At 41.8% G+C, this 14,934-nt stretch overlaps 1 protein-coding gene across 1 annotated transcript in view; it reads left to right on the forward strand.

The window, feature by feature from the left end:
• The window catches only part of RGL1 (ral guanine nucleotide dissociation stimulator like 1), a 117,901-nt gene that overhangs the window by 69,909 nt on the left and 33,058 nt on the right, over positions 1 to 14,934 (forward strand). The window contains exons 5-9 of the mRNA XM_046682269.1: positions 2,326 to 2,510; positions 5,648 to 5,772; positions 7,217 to 7,432; positions 10,923 to 11,026; positions 14,578 to 14,662. Coding sequence (XP_046538225.1) covers positions 2,326 to 2,510; positions 5,648 to 5,772; positions 7,217 to 7,432; positions 10,923 to 11,026; positions 14,578 to 14,662 — 715 coding nt within the window. The remainder of the gene's footprint in view (positions 1 to 2,325; positions 2,511 to 5,647; positions 5,773 to 7,216; positions 7,433 to 10,922; positions 11,027 to 14,577; positions 14,663 to 14,934) is intronic.

The following is a 14,934-nucleotide window of genomic DNA, read 5'->3' on the forward strand; positions in this document are numbered from 1 at the left end:
TAAATGATATATTAATGTCTTTTAATATATGCCTTTCCCCTGTCATTTTGAATTTCTGCCTGGGTTCTCAGTGATGAAACCCTGAGGGGTCATCAGGGTCATTGGGTCGCTGGTCTTGTTGTTAGGTGATGCTCTCTTCGATTTTTATTGTGTGATGTGAATTATCGTCTGTATCTGTTTCTCCATCAAGGTCATCAGCAGAGTATTCTCTCACTGGACTATTAAGACATATTAACTGAGTAGCAGTACTAGTTAAGTTAGTCCACCCTCCTTTTGAGATGTGCAAAACTGTTCTGTAAGAGTCAACCTGATGTAAGCAAATGTCAGATTTTCCTGTGTTCTAGGCCGCCACCTGACTTCCGTGCCTACCACAGTTCTGGGCTTAATGCTTGTCAGGAAAGAAGGGAAATTATTCAAAGAAAAAGTCATATTCCTTATAAAAATGAAATATTAGAATGCCTCTCCGTCATGTTCTTCTTCATGATATTTGGTTTTGGTGAAGAAAGGAGAAATAATGAATGCTCTATCTGGGCTCTCAAAAAATAGAATGCCATCAATTTTGGAGATGGGGGTTAGAGTTTCAATATATGAATTTGGGGAGGACACAAACATTCATACATAACAGACGATGTAACAAGTGAACCAAGTAGTAAAAGTCCATTAATTTCATCTTACTCATGTTTTCACTTAATCCCAGAGCCCAGATTAATTTCTCCTAGCTTTCTGGAAGGGAATGAAACTTTTGTTTATCTTTTTAATCTGGACTGAAGATTTAGAGAATATTGAATTATTTCTACGGTTTTAAGTTCCAATTTTCATTTGATGGTTTTATGTCATCTATTTCTGATGTAGGTATGTGAATGTTATAGTTCCAAATGCCTTCATGTCCACATTAGTGAAACAATGATATGCACAGCAGTGAAAACAGTGAATGAATTTATTTTCTTTCTGCTTGTACTTCAATTCCAAAAGTTAAGCAGTAAATTGGCTTTAGTTGTATTTATGCTTTGGTCATAGTCCAGCTCCCTGGTATGAAATTGGGACGTAGGAAATTTAGACACACCTGTGAAAACCCAGACTGCAGTTTCACATAGATGGATAATAATACCTTTTAGTCTCTTTTCAGTTGGTTAACTAAGTAAATAATATGTTTGAAGTATAATTAGATGATCATTTTAAATTTTGCTAAAAAAATTTTTTCAGCTGAAAAACTTTAGTTAGGTCTGTAGTTAAAACGAAGTGTCACATTGCTGTCAATAAAACCTGCATTGATTAATTTACAGCCCCTATCATCTTCTCCAGCCATCATCAATGTATTTATATACCTTGGCCGTGAGGGCAGCTAGTCATTAATGAGGCAAAGTACCATGTTCCCCATGGTACACAGTTCAGCACGTCTTCTTTGAATATGAAGCATAGAATTAATAGCACTCAAAATCTTGTATCTTTTTTGTCAGTCAGTTGTTTTTCTCTTCCGTTGAGTGAGGGGCTGCCCCTAAACTAGAGACAGCATGCTCGTGTTATTAGTGACATGTCTGGGGGGAGCTGTGCACACACAATGACCCTGTCTCTTTTTGTGCATTGGACCTTGTTTCACCCAAGATGGACTCTGCTGCGCCATCAGAGGAAGTCACCTTCACAATGGCTTTGTGTGTCATGTTTTTCTCCTTTACCTTTCAAAGACCTAACTTCCTTACTCATTCTCTCTCTCCCACTTGAAACATAGTCTCTTCTTGTAATTTGAGAAGAAAAAGGATAATTTTCTGAGGACATTTTTGGTTCTTATGCTGAAACCCTGACTATCTTTGTAAAATTAGATTTATGCATTTATCTTTTCCAAACCTAGGCACTTCTTTCATCAGGTGGATTGCTGGTCTACTGTCAGTCAGTCATTTCCTAAAACGTTAGGACAGTAGGTTTTGTGGTCTCTGATTTGAGCGAATCCAGGATTGGAAGCACATAATCTTGTTGTGCACAGATTGCTTTGAAGTTGCTTCAAGCCTCACTAAATCTTCTGCGTGTTTTTTCCTGCCTTGTGTGGGTTTTTCCAGTTTATGGTCTGTTTTTTTTTTTTTTTTGGTAAACTTATCAATCTTTCCCCTTGCTCTCCAACCACCATTTTGTTATTTTAAATAATAAAATGTATCAGCTTGTTTTCAAGTGCTTTAATTTCATCAACATTGCTGGGAACTTTTAGGTGAACTCTCTGTGGAGTACCTGCCTGCGTTTTCCTGGGGTGTGCCTGGCCTAGGTCCCCGTGTCCCGGGCTTGTTTGGAGTCCCCACAGCTGGTCGGGTGCAGTGACCCTCCATTTCTGTTTCTCAGTGCCATCGCCTCGATCCTGAGGGCCTGGCTTGACCAGTGCGCAGAGGACTTCCGAGAGCCCCCTCACTTCCCTTGCTTACAGAAACTGCTGGATTATCTCAAACGGATGATGCCAGGCTCCGATCCAGAGAGAAGAGCACAAAATCTTCTTGAGCAGTTTCACAAGCAAGAGGTGGAAACCGACAGTGAGTACTTGCTTGGTTCCAGGGAAAAAGCTAGATTCTGATTCTGCGACCTCCATGTTGAGGACATGTTCTCCCTGTACTTGATGAATGACCTTGGTTTCCCTCAGAAAGACAAGCTGCTGGCAATTGGTGGTGGGTGTAAAGTTCTAAAGGTTATTGAAGTGCTGATTATAGAGCCTTAGAGTTTTGGAGCAAAGAGGGGGAATTTCAAGACCACCTAGTCTGGCTCCCTCATTTTATAGGTGAGCAAACTGTGGCTTAGTGAGGTGAAATAATTTCCTAGGCTTTCTTTTAATACCATAAAGAGGATGATCTTTTACCTTCCCTTGTCAACATGTACCATGCTGAACTTGAATTTACTTTTTATTTTCGGCCTAATGGCTTCTCCTTCTATCAAATGGGAACCCGTTACGAACAACCACCCCCATTCAGCAGTCAAAGAATTAAATTCAGTTCTGCTGCTGCCCCCCCCCAAAGCTCGGAAAAGGTGTTTCTCCTTCAGCTAGAGACCGTCACTGTAATCTGTCCGCTGCCAGGGCAGATTACTGTCATTTAGCATCTCTGATGGCTTCATCAAAGGGAGTTTCTGTGGCTGTTTTTTCCTATTTGAGGAACTGACTGCCTTTTTTCAAGGACAAAGCAAGGGCCACCACTGCAGGTCGAGGGCTGCTTGCAACTATCAGGCTTTGAAGAAAGTCAGAAAGAGGTTAGGACAGGCTTTTTCAGCATGACATCTTATCCCCTCGCTGGCGGCTGGGTGATGGTTGCCATGGCGGCTGACCCACTTGGAGCTTCTGACAGGCGTTTCCCTGAAGTGACGCCTGATTTCCTCAGTGAGGGAAGGGAAATGGTTCCTCAACACCGATAAGGGAAGCTGCATCAGCGCCAAAGAAAATATCCTTAAATTCCCCAACAGTACCTGTTGCATTTTTTATGTATGGGGGACCGGAGAGGGGAAAATACAGTTGCATCATGAGAAGCGACTGCCAAGTGCTCTCTATCTCAGATGACTTCATCTGCCGGGAATGCTCGAATACCAGGGGCACTCCTCCAGCTGCTGGACCTCAACTCCCTTCAGGGCCTCCCCTCCTGTCTTTGTGCTGGAGTGGAAAATGCTGCGTTAGAGCCCAGCTCTCCCCATTGGGGCTGCCCCTGGCTCCAGGCCTAATTGGGGAACCGGTGGGACCAGTCGTTCATTGTTTCCAACCCGGGGCCTGGAAGGCAGAGCTCATTTGGCAGGCCGAGGCAGGGAGCAGGAGATTGCCTGACTTTGGAAAGGCTTTTAAGGCAGTACCCAAGAAGGAATTTTTTCTAAGTTTGGAAAATTTTAATCAAGAAAGCTCTAAACTCTCTGTTTATTAAGTACAAGAGTCGTTACTGAAAAGGAGTTTTAGGAGCTTGGTTCTCATGAGCCTGTTTCACTCCATTTTGTGCCGGCAAAAGCAACGAGCTCTCCTACGTGTTTTTCAAAAGTAAAGTTTTGCTTCAAGGTTTTACTTACTTACCTCTGGAAGAGAGTCAAAGGCAGAAACTGTGAAGGCAGGGATAGGCCCCAGAGAGAAAGGACCACATAATCCTCATGCCTAGCAGCATCTAAGCGCACATCAGGCTGCTCTGAGTGTTTGCTAAACCAATGAGGAGATCAAGCCTTACCATGTACACTTTCTGGCTGAAGTGGGTCAGCCTCTGCATTGCAGAGTTATTGGGACAGATTTATTTAGTAGCTAGCAAGAGGGATGAAAGGCCCATTCTGAACCTATGTTTGGGATTTCAGATTTCGTATTCCTCCACTGAATGAGAGACTACAGAGTTTTGTGGGGGAAAGGTGGTGAAGTTGTAGGGTTTTAGATTTCTTTAACTCATGCCTGTTTGTGTCCCAGACTCTGGAGGCAGGCAGTGACCCCCTCCTACCTTCCCCAGTCGTAACTCAACCCCGTTTGCATCAGTACCTTCAACTCCAGGGTGAGGGGGCCATCCTTCAATCACATACGCATCTCCGGAGTTGGCCTGTACCCACGTGGTGCTCCGACAGGGGAAGTGAGATAGGGTCCACTCTCAGAACCCCCTTCTCCCTAGAAAACTAAGAAAAGGCCATCCTACGAATCCCAAATGCCTAAAAGCCTCTTATTCTACAAAGAAAGAGAGAAAAGACTTAAAATGGAAACATTCTGGGGGAGTAGTAACACACTGACTTAAATTTCTGCTCAGATATGACTGAATGCAACTAGGTCTTTTTCTTGAGAAGAGGTTTAACAGGCAGGAGAGCAAGGCGTGTGAGGGGGCATGAGGTTGGGAAACAACCCAGGAATTAGGAAAAGGTTCCGGGGAAAGGGAGGTGGGGGTTCAAATGAAACTTCCTCCAATTCTACAGTCTTTCAAAATGGCATCTGGAGGTCCTATTCCATGTACTGAGCTCTTCAGCTTTTGACTTAGAATCCTAGGTAGTGATGATAGCCGCCTTCTCCCTTCTTCAGTCTGTGCCCTGTATAATCTGCTAATTGATGGTCTTAATCTATAATAAGGCTCAGGTGAATTTAATTTAAGTCTCTTCTACTGCTTCAGGCATCCTTAACTTTAGGTGGCAGCTGAATGCTACTCCAAACATTTTGAGAATTCCAAGGACTGTCTGAGAATTCTGAGGACTTCTTCAGCATTTCTGCTACCAAAATGGCCCACTCTACTCCCCAAACCCTAGCCTGCCTTGATGCCCAATCCAGGCTTCTGGTTAAAAATGGCCAATAATTAAGAATTCCATAGTTGGGGTTTAAGAAGTAGTTGGATTAGTCCTTCAGCTGATCAGAGGGTTTGAGGGAGCCTCAGATGAGGGTAACCCCCTGAATATAAACCTAGCTTTGCTGCTCTAGTCTTTGCCTAACCAGGCCCTATCCTTGGCCTAGGAACTAGGGGTTCATCAAAGCGACAACATGAGGCCTCTGAACTTAATAAGAATCTAAGAACAAGCAGAGATTGGGAAGATCTCCATTTCACTCAGATCTATTATGCTTGCTGTTCTCTCCTTGTGGGTTTTCTGAAGGATTAGCCTTCTTCTTCCTAAATGAAGAGAGTTCAATTTGACTCTGTAAACAAGGTCATATACAGTGGTACCAAATAACTAATTTTTTTGCATCTGTGGACAGATGGATTTCCCAACACCATGTCCTTCAGCCTGGAAGAGGAAGAGGAACTGGAGGGTGGAGGGTCCGCAGAATTCACGTGCTTCTCAGAGGATCTGGTGGCAGAGCAGCTGACCTATATGGATGCAGTAGGTCTTCTCTTTGTGTCTCAGATGTGCTTCTACGTAAAAGGTGGGGAGGGACAGTCCTAGTGGCCTCGGGGAGGGCAGTGGGGTAATGTGAGTTAAGTCTTTTTGAATCCTTGAAAGAGGCTGTTCCTGTAAATGCAGAGTGAAGATGTGACTTGAATCAATCATCTGAATAATTCAGGCCTAAGCTCTTGCAGTCCTTGGTGAAGATGCTTTTTACTTGGCGCTCAATACACAAGGGGAAATAGGAATTCTAATCCTGGTGAAACAAAAATCTACCCTGTCCCGTGGGTATTTCTCTCCCTGTAGACTCGTAAATATTTCAAGATCTGAACTGTTTATTTGGAAGATTGTAAAGGGGTCAAAGTATAAATTAGGATAAAATAAATTCACTGAATCCGCATGTGACTGTATCTGGCAGCTCATTTCCATGTGTGCTTCTGGTACTTTTGAAGTTTGAATATTTTTGTTAACCGTACATATTTGATTGCATCAGTCACATTTCATAGCTTAATGTTAGCTGGTAAATACTAGTTGAAGAAGAGAGGACTGTTATAAATTGTCGCAATGGTTTTAGCTCTTCAGCGCTTACCACTTCAGAAAAAGCAGCATAGAAAGTGGCAGAGAGTTTCCATCTAGTGAACATTCAAATAAACTGTCAGAAGTCAATCAGACAGTCTGTGTAAAGCAAATCCTGTTGTTCTCTCTTTTACACAAACCCTTACACATCTTGTATTGAGTTGTTGTACAAATGAGATAGGATTTGTTCAACAAATTTGTTGGTGGTGTTGTTCCACAACTGACAGCATAAGAGAAACATGGGAAACTTCATCCCATCTTTCTTTTTTAGGCAAAGACCTGGAAATGCGGCTCTAAATTCTCCTTTCTTCCTTTTACTGTGTGACGTTGAATCGTTTTTCCTTTTATATGCTTCTTAACTGTCTTAATTTTAAATAACCTGAAATAGTGACATGGATGAATGTCACAGGTACTGTACTTCTGATTCACTTTTCCCGTGGTCATGGAGCATCCATATGCATTATCCACAATTCATGATCATGAGTGCCCAGAATGTGCCATGGTTATGATTTTGAGGTCAAGATAATCTTAACCACTTCTTTTTGATTAGTAGTATAGATTTTTACCTGACTTTCCTTCAAAGACAGAAAAGTCAAAATGTTTTTGGTCACGTAATTTTTCTTTTGGTCATTATGTTCCATTTGTTCAGTTGAGCACATTTAGAAAGAACATGTAGGAGTTTCTGATCAATTAATATATTAATTATTCACTTTTGTCTATTGAAATGCACACTATGAGGCACATCAAGTAGAAAAGGATTATGGGTCCATTCACGAACTGCTGATTTACAGGTGGTCCGGGTGATGTGCTTTGCCTTATGAAATGTCTTGTGCTGTCCTTAAAGTCAATTCATCTTTTGTTCTAGCAACTATTCAAGAAAGTAGTGCCTCACCACTGCCTGGGCTGCATTTGGTCTCGAAGGGATAAGAAGGAAAACAAACACTTGGCCCCTACGATCCGTGCTACCATCTCTCAGTTTAATGCCCTCACCAAATGTGTTGTCAGCACCATCCTGGGCGGCAAAGAACTCAAAACTCAACAGAGAGCCAAAATCATCGAGAAGTGGATTAACATTGCCCATGTAATTGTCTTTTTTACAGTATTCTTAGTGTTTAGTAGATATTGGAGATGACTTCATCACTCTGTTTAACTGGCTTATCCATTTGGTTGAAAGCCAATCAAAAGACCATGCGTGAGGGCTCACTGAGTTTTTGTCGTTGTTATTGTTGTTCTTCCAGAATAAGAGGAAAAGTTGCCTTTCTTAACTTGGAAGCTTATTTATTTTTCCTCTTTAAAAAAAATTGGTCCCTTGCTTACTTCTTTCTGCTCGTGGGCCCCCACACTGCCTCTTCTCCAGGGTGAGACCTTCCATCTGCTTTTTCCTTTGTAGTCACAGACTGAGTGTCGATTCTGCCCAGTGTTCAGTAAATATAAACTGATGGTCTAAGTGTTAAACAGACTGCTCTTCAACCCAGAATGGTTGCCCACGTGCCCTTCTAGGACCTGGAAGCTTTATATCTTCTGCAGATTTGAAGAGCCGGTACCTTCTCAGAATCCTGAATCTCTTTTCTAAAGGGCTGAGATAGACTGATTGCACGTTACTGGGGCTTTTCTGAGGGCCTTATATCTGAAGTTGGAGGGGCAGAGTCTGTTCCTAGCCCTGAATGACATTCTGCTGAGTGTCAGTCTAGTCTCTTGAATCAGCTGCTTACATGCCATATGACCTTCACTTATCAGCGTCTTATTTCATGATTGAGAAAAAGTGGACAATATTCAGTTAGTTGGTCACCAAATATTTTAGGAGCTCCTAAAGGTGCATAAGCTACAATTTTATGTACTTTGTGGACATAGATAGTGTAAACACAATTAATTTGGTCCACAAGAGCCTGTAGTCAAATAAAGAGACTAAGATATACTGGAATTATCTCGGCCTGGGCAGAAGAGGAGCAGGGCCATGGAGAGCAGTGCTGCAGAAATGGAGGAGGGAGGAATCCCTTCTGACTGGGAGGGCCAGGGAGAGCTTCACGGTTAGGATGACATTTGAATTTAGCTTTGAATAATAGATAAAATTTTAGATATTTGAAGATTGGGGAAGATTTTTTTTTCTAGGCAGAGGACATTAAATCAGCAGAAACTACGTAATTAACAATGATTTTTGAAAAATAATTATTATTTAAATATCTTATTAGTCCATCTTCTGGGCTGTATGGGTCAACCTTCAACCAAAACATACTTTTTCTTTCTATCTCAATATATACTTTTTCATTAAGCCCCTATCTATAAAGCATAATGCTTAAACTTTCATATTCTCTCTTTTTTTTTCCACATTCTCTTTTGTTGCCTTTGATTAGAAAAGTCATAATTGTGCCAGAGAATTTGCCTTATTTTGAGTTTTTAGCTGATGTGTTACCAGAGACTTCTTAGCGTATGAAAAAAGTAAGAAATAAAGAATATCTCATGCAACTTAGATTTCTGCTATTCTGAATTGAGCTTATTTCTCAACAAGTAAGAGCTACAAAGTTCTGATAGAGTGTGATCAAGCGTAGAATTTCTCTTTCTTAGAATGAGGAGAAAATATCTTTGCCATAAATGTCATATCCTTTAATCCATTCAACTGCTTAGAAAGTCTATAGCAAGAATGTAGCATGTGTTTGTATGACAGTGTGCCTCAAACAATGACTTTTTGTCTAAATTAAATATAAATTGTGCGTTTATGCGATAATAAGAAATACAAGCTGAATAATTTGAGGTATATTCCAAATCCCATAGCACATGCTTAAATACCAAGAGTCCTTACTCTTGGTGATGTAGTTTCCTATTACGGAGCATGTTGTGTCACTTAAAATTGTATAGAGTAACTAGTAAAATAATAAAATTCATAGGTGGTTTCCTGCCAAGATTTATTTTATTTTTTCCTGCATTAATCACAGTCAGTGTCTATTGAGAGGATGTTTGAAAAATAATAATAGTTTTGCATGCAGAAAATATTTCTGACCTAATATGACTGTATTTTCTTGGACAGCCTTACTGCTATGTTCTTACTTCTGTATCACATCTCCTGGAAGATACCTCCTTTCCTAGAAATGGAGCCAGATGCCTTTTGTACTCCTTTAAACCCTTAGCTTAAGCCTCTTTCTGAATAATGTGTTCCATATGTTTATTACAATTTGCATGAAATATCTGTGCCTGAGTTCCTTTATTTATTGCAAGTTTCCTGATTTTTAGAACATAACTTTGGGATTCTGAACCTTTGTTGAACCATGCTCTCATGGGCTTGGGTTTCCAGGCTGACTATAATTCAGAGCTCTTTTGCTCGCTCGCTCTCTCTTTCTTTTTAAATAAGGAGAGGGCGTTGAGACGTGCAAAGATAACGGGCATGACTTTTGTAAAATACTTTGACGTATGCTCTAAGAAAACATTTGGGGGTTTGTTTGTTTGGCATAGTTTTAAGTAGCCAGATTTTGGCAGGCTAAGTTAGATAATGCAGTTTTTCCTTCATATTCAGAATTAGCGCTGCTTCGTGACATGATCTTTTAAGCAATGTGCATTAATGCCCAACCACTCTGGGATCTCTGATCCCAGATGCTCTCTACAAAGCCAAACCCGTGTTCACACGGTGTCCTCATTTGTGAACACTGGATGTATTATACTGCCAACGCCTACATATGAAGCCTCTCCTTTGACATAAGGCCTCGTCCACTCTCCCTATGTTGCCAAGAAGGGGACCCTCTCCCTGACTGCTTTGCTGTCCCTGCCATTCATTCAGCAGGACTTTGACTCCAAGGTCACTGGCTGCTGATGTTGTAGACTCCGTATGGTAGCCTAAGTTTCGAGATCAGAGAGCCTTTCTCCTTACCAAGAAAATGACACCGAGAATGTTTCCTGTTCTCTTTCTATTTTGTTTTAAAATGGTGCCAAAATGAATTTTATTTTAAAAGCGCAAGTTATTTTGGAAACATTGAGGTACCAAGGTGTTTCTGAATGTTTATGATTGTGCCACAAGCCAATTTGAAACCAAATGAATGTGTATAAAAATATTTCCTCTTGGCTAAGAGCATGAAAGCCCAAGTTCACCTTGTGGTGAATTTTTATTGCCAAGTTATATTCCCCTCTTTAGACAAGAGTTGGTCATGAGATGTTCGATGCTATCTGACCTCAAAGTGGCTGCTGCCCGGTTCACTCTGTGGTCTGAAGGATACAGTGATCTTTCATGTGTATTTTTAGGGCGTCTGTGTGCTTTCAGCAGAAGAAAGTTTGCTTTCTCTAGCATAGCTGTGCAGACTCACCTCCATTCGTATTTTTACTAGGAAAGCTGGAAACTATAAAACTGTAACAACAACGCAAAAAATATATTAAAGGGAGAAAAACAAGCCTTCAGTGCCAAAATCTATAAAGCGTTTTGGTGACTAGGGTGGGAGTAAGGAGCCACTTTTTGATGTTCAGTATTTGTACAGCTGCCTATTTAGTGGTAAGAATTCATAGCAGCTGCGATACCTCTAAAACAGGAAACCACCAACTCACTGTATTATTGATATTAAATGCCTTTTATGTTTTAATCACTCTCCATACAGGAATGTAGAATCCTGAAGAATTTTTCCTCCTTAAGGGCCATCGTTTCGGCACTCCAGTCCAATTCCATCTATAGGTTAAAAAAGACTTGGGCTGCGGTCCCAAAGTAAGTTCCCAAGTGCTCTGCTTTCTCTACCTGGGGTGATTAGTTGCTGTTTAAATGGTGCGGGTCCTCACCTTCAAAGCTCATATCATGTAACTAGAGAAACATATTTGAAAGCCTCTGTTCCAGGCGGGGGGCATTTTACGCGTAATCATTAATGAGTTTTGAGGCGGGAGTGCTGCAGAAATCACACTCATTCTCATATGTGCCAAAGCCAAGACTGTTGACTTTTGGGGTGACTTTAAGGATGTGCTTATTATCTGGATTTTGAGGGATAAGGTTGTGGCAGGATGAAGTTACAGCAATTTGCCATTCCTTCTGGTTATTTTTCAACCACATTCCAAAGTCCTAAGCTATCCCAAGACATGAGGGAGAATGTGTGCAGACAGGACATTAGTTCTTACTGTTCAGCAAGAACCCCTTTAGGTAGTTTCTGCTCCAGCATATTAAAAACTATCTTAGTGATGTTAAAAACCTCGAAGTGTTCCTTCCTAGGTACCTGACTAAAATTACTAACTGGCCACATTCTATATTGTTTTTCTTCATATTTTTTGCTGTAACCTTTGGAACAATAACAATTTAGTGTTCAGATTGCACTGTTGCTCTCTCCCCTATTTCCAGAGCTTCCCCTGTAGACCAGGGAACTTTTTGCAAAGGAGGGAAGGGTGAGTGAGGAGGCAGTTCTGGTCCCATATCAGCACAGGTTTAGAGGCTGGGGAATGTGTCATGGTTGCAAACTAGGTCAGCTCCATCCAACAAGTCTACCTAAGTTGGAACTAATCAAGAAGTCAGGAAGAATGTGTAAACTGTTTATAGTCTATGCTGTGTGCGGTAGAGTCCGTCAATCAGGAGAGAGGCCAGCTTGCTCCCCAGGCAGGCCTGGTCTTGTGGAATTGGTGGGTTTGGTCCTCAGAGTGGAAGGTCCAGGTACTCCGTTTCCTCAGTTCACTTAGAGCTGATTAAGCCCTAAGGGACCAACACTATCCGAACCTGCGAGGTTGGTAACCCAGAGTTTCCTAAATTTTTGCTGCAAAATGAGTTCCAGAGTACTCATGCTTAGTGATGAGCTCGTATTCTCAACCAGGGGAAAGTCTACTTGGGGGAAGTCAAATTATTGATTACATAATTTTTCAATGGATGAAGAGAGAAAAATTGAAGTGGATGATCTTGCTGCCTGGTGTTACAGAGCTGTAGAAGCCACAGCCACTTGGACTCAAAGCTCAGGCTCTGTTTACAGTGCCATTACCTGTCTGAAGGAAACCTGGCAGAGAGGGTTTTCCAAGTCCAATACAATTTTCTTGATTCCCACTCTTTTCTTGGGTTCCTTCTCCTCTTCATTAGTTTGAATAATCGAGGTGACTGTGTGTGAAAGAGAGATTAGTTGAATGATTTTCCTCTGCACATGAATCTTATGAAAGATACAGGTCATATAAAGTCATTAGATGATGGGCCCTGAAACACGATGGGGAAATCAGATGCATACAGTCTCCTCATCCTCAACACCGCTTACCTCCTCCCTTCCCCTTATCGCTGTTCCCCAGCTGGGGCATCAAAAACAAAGGGATGGGGCCGGCCCGGTGGCGCAGCAGTTAAGTTTGCATGTTCCGCTTCTCGGCGGCCTGGGGTTCACCGGTTTGGATCCCAGGTGCGGACATGGCACCGCTTGGCACACCATGCTGTGGTAGGCATCCCACACATAAAGTAGAGGAAGATGGCCATGGATGTTAGCTCAGGGCCAGTCTTCCTCAGCAAAAAAGAGGAGGACTGGCAGTAGTTAGCTCAGGGCTAATCTCCCCCCCCCAAAAAAACAAAGGGATGCTCAGGTGCTAAAATGCAGCATTGTCTAACTGCAACCTTCTCTGCTTGCAGAGAAAAGTAATCCTGTCTTTCCTTGGTGGTTGATAAATTGAACACTATGGAAAGTCACTTAACCAGCCAAACATTTTGTCCACAGCAGATTTGAGGCTGAAACACAAAGTGGACTTATATCTTAATTTCTTGGTTACTTTAAGAGAAGGTCCATTCTTCCAGTTGGCTTTTTTAACTATTAAAAAAAAAAACCACTAAACAAACCTGAAAGCTTCATGCTATACAATGTGGTTGTCCGGTTGTTTTTCAGTTGGTTGGTTCATGTTTTAGCAGAGATGCTACAGAAATGTCACAGTTCCTTAGAGAAGACAGCTTCTTGGCAGCTTTATGAATTTTACATTGCTAAATTCAAGGGACAGGGTTAAGATATCTTATTTGGTTATCGCTTTCCTATAATCACACTAGTAACTTTCAGTGGACAGGGAAGACATCTATTTTTTTCTTTTTATTTAGGCCCACGTGTAATTAAGTTCTTAATTATTTTTTCCAAAATATAAATAGCTTTAATGGCTTTATTATAAGAGTAATATTATACTCATTGTAAAACAAATTCTTAATAATGACTTTCTCATGATAATGAAAATGCTGCACATACAATACTATTGCCCTGTTAATTCTGTGTGTTCTGTTCTCAGTAACCCTGGAGGGGTATGTAGAGAAAAGCAAGAGGCCCTTGGAGATGTAGAGTACTAGAAAGGGACCAGGGCAGAGTAGGTGCTTTCTTTATGGGATCCTCCTGACTTTCACCACAGCCCCACAAGGGGACGCTTAGTGTTTTCATTGTGCAGATAATAAAATTGGAGCTCAGGAAGGTTAAGTGACTCGTCCAAGATCAACTGGGGAGTGAGTGGCAGAGTTGGGATTTGAACCCACGCCTCTGACTCCAGAGCCCGTCCTGATTCCACCGTCTACTCCGACTCTGAGAGTAAGAACGCTGACCTGTGGTTCAGGAAATTTGAGTTCTATCCATGCAACTCTCAGCAGTTGGTAGTGGAAATTTGGGCATATCCCTCACCCTGGCATCTCCATCTCTAAAATGAGGGGATTGGCCAAGATGATTTCTCAGGTCCCATGGGACTCTATGTGTGTTGCTGAGATATGTTTTTTTTTTAACTTGCTGATGAGAACATGTCCCAGTTGAAAACTTAACGCCCCAATTTAGCAATCCTTTTTTATGATTATAATATGCATGGTTAGAAAATTTGCCTCTCTTCACACAGGTGACCATATCTGCTTTTTAAAAAAGTCACCCTGCGTGGGGCTGGCCCCGTGGCCGAGTGGTTAAGTTTGCACGCTCCGCTGCAGGCGGCCCAGTGTTTCGTCGGTTCGAATCCTGGGCGCGGACATGGCACTGCTCGTCAGACCACGCTGAGGCAGCGTCCCACATGCCACAACTAGAGGAACCCACAACGAAGAAAACACAACTATGTACCGGGGGGCTTTGGGGAGAAAAAGGAAAAAAAAATAAAAATAAAAAAAAAAATAAAATCTTTAAAAAAAAAAAATTATAAAAAAAAGTCACCCTGCGTGAAAAGCGTCGTTGACTTCACATGTGCTCATGTTGCCCACTGATCTTGGGATGAGTACAGTCCTGTGTAGCCATAGGTACTGAGGACAGCTGCGCTGACAGTGTTGGGCTTTTACTGACTCTTCATTTGTTAATATTTTCTTAATCCCTCTTATAGGGACCGAATGCTGATGTTTGAAGAACTTTCAGATATCTTCTCAGACCACAATAACCATTTGACCAGCCGGGAACTTCTGATGAAGGTGAGGCTCTGGGTGATGGTCCTGGGTAGCACTATTGCTACTCTGGAATCCATTCAAGGGAAGAGTAGCTTGAGGGCTCTTTACGTTCCTGCAGTCCCACAAGAAAGCCTTAAGTGACCGGAAGGCAGAATTTTTGATTTTTATGCTAAATCTAAGAGGGTTGGGGCTGAGAACATTCAACGTCCAGCTCCTCAGCTCCACTTATGCAACCAGATTGCGAAATTTGTGCTCGTGTGTGTATCTCTTTAACAAGCTGCTCTGCAAATACCAAG

This window comes from Equus quagga, chromosome 13, assembly GCF_021613505.1.
Source record: "Equus quagga isolate Etosha38 chromosome 13, UCLA_HA_Equagga_1.0, whole genome shotgun sequence".
NCBI lineage: Eukaryota > Metazoa > Chordata > Mammalia > Perissodactyla > Equidae > Equus > Equus quagga.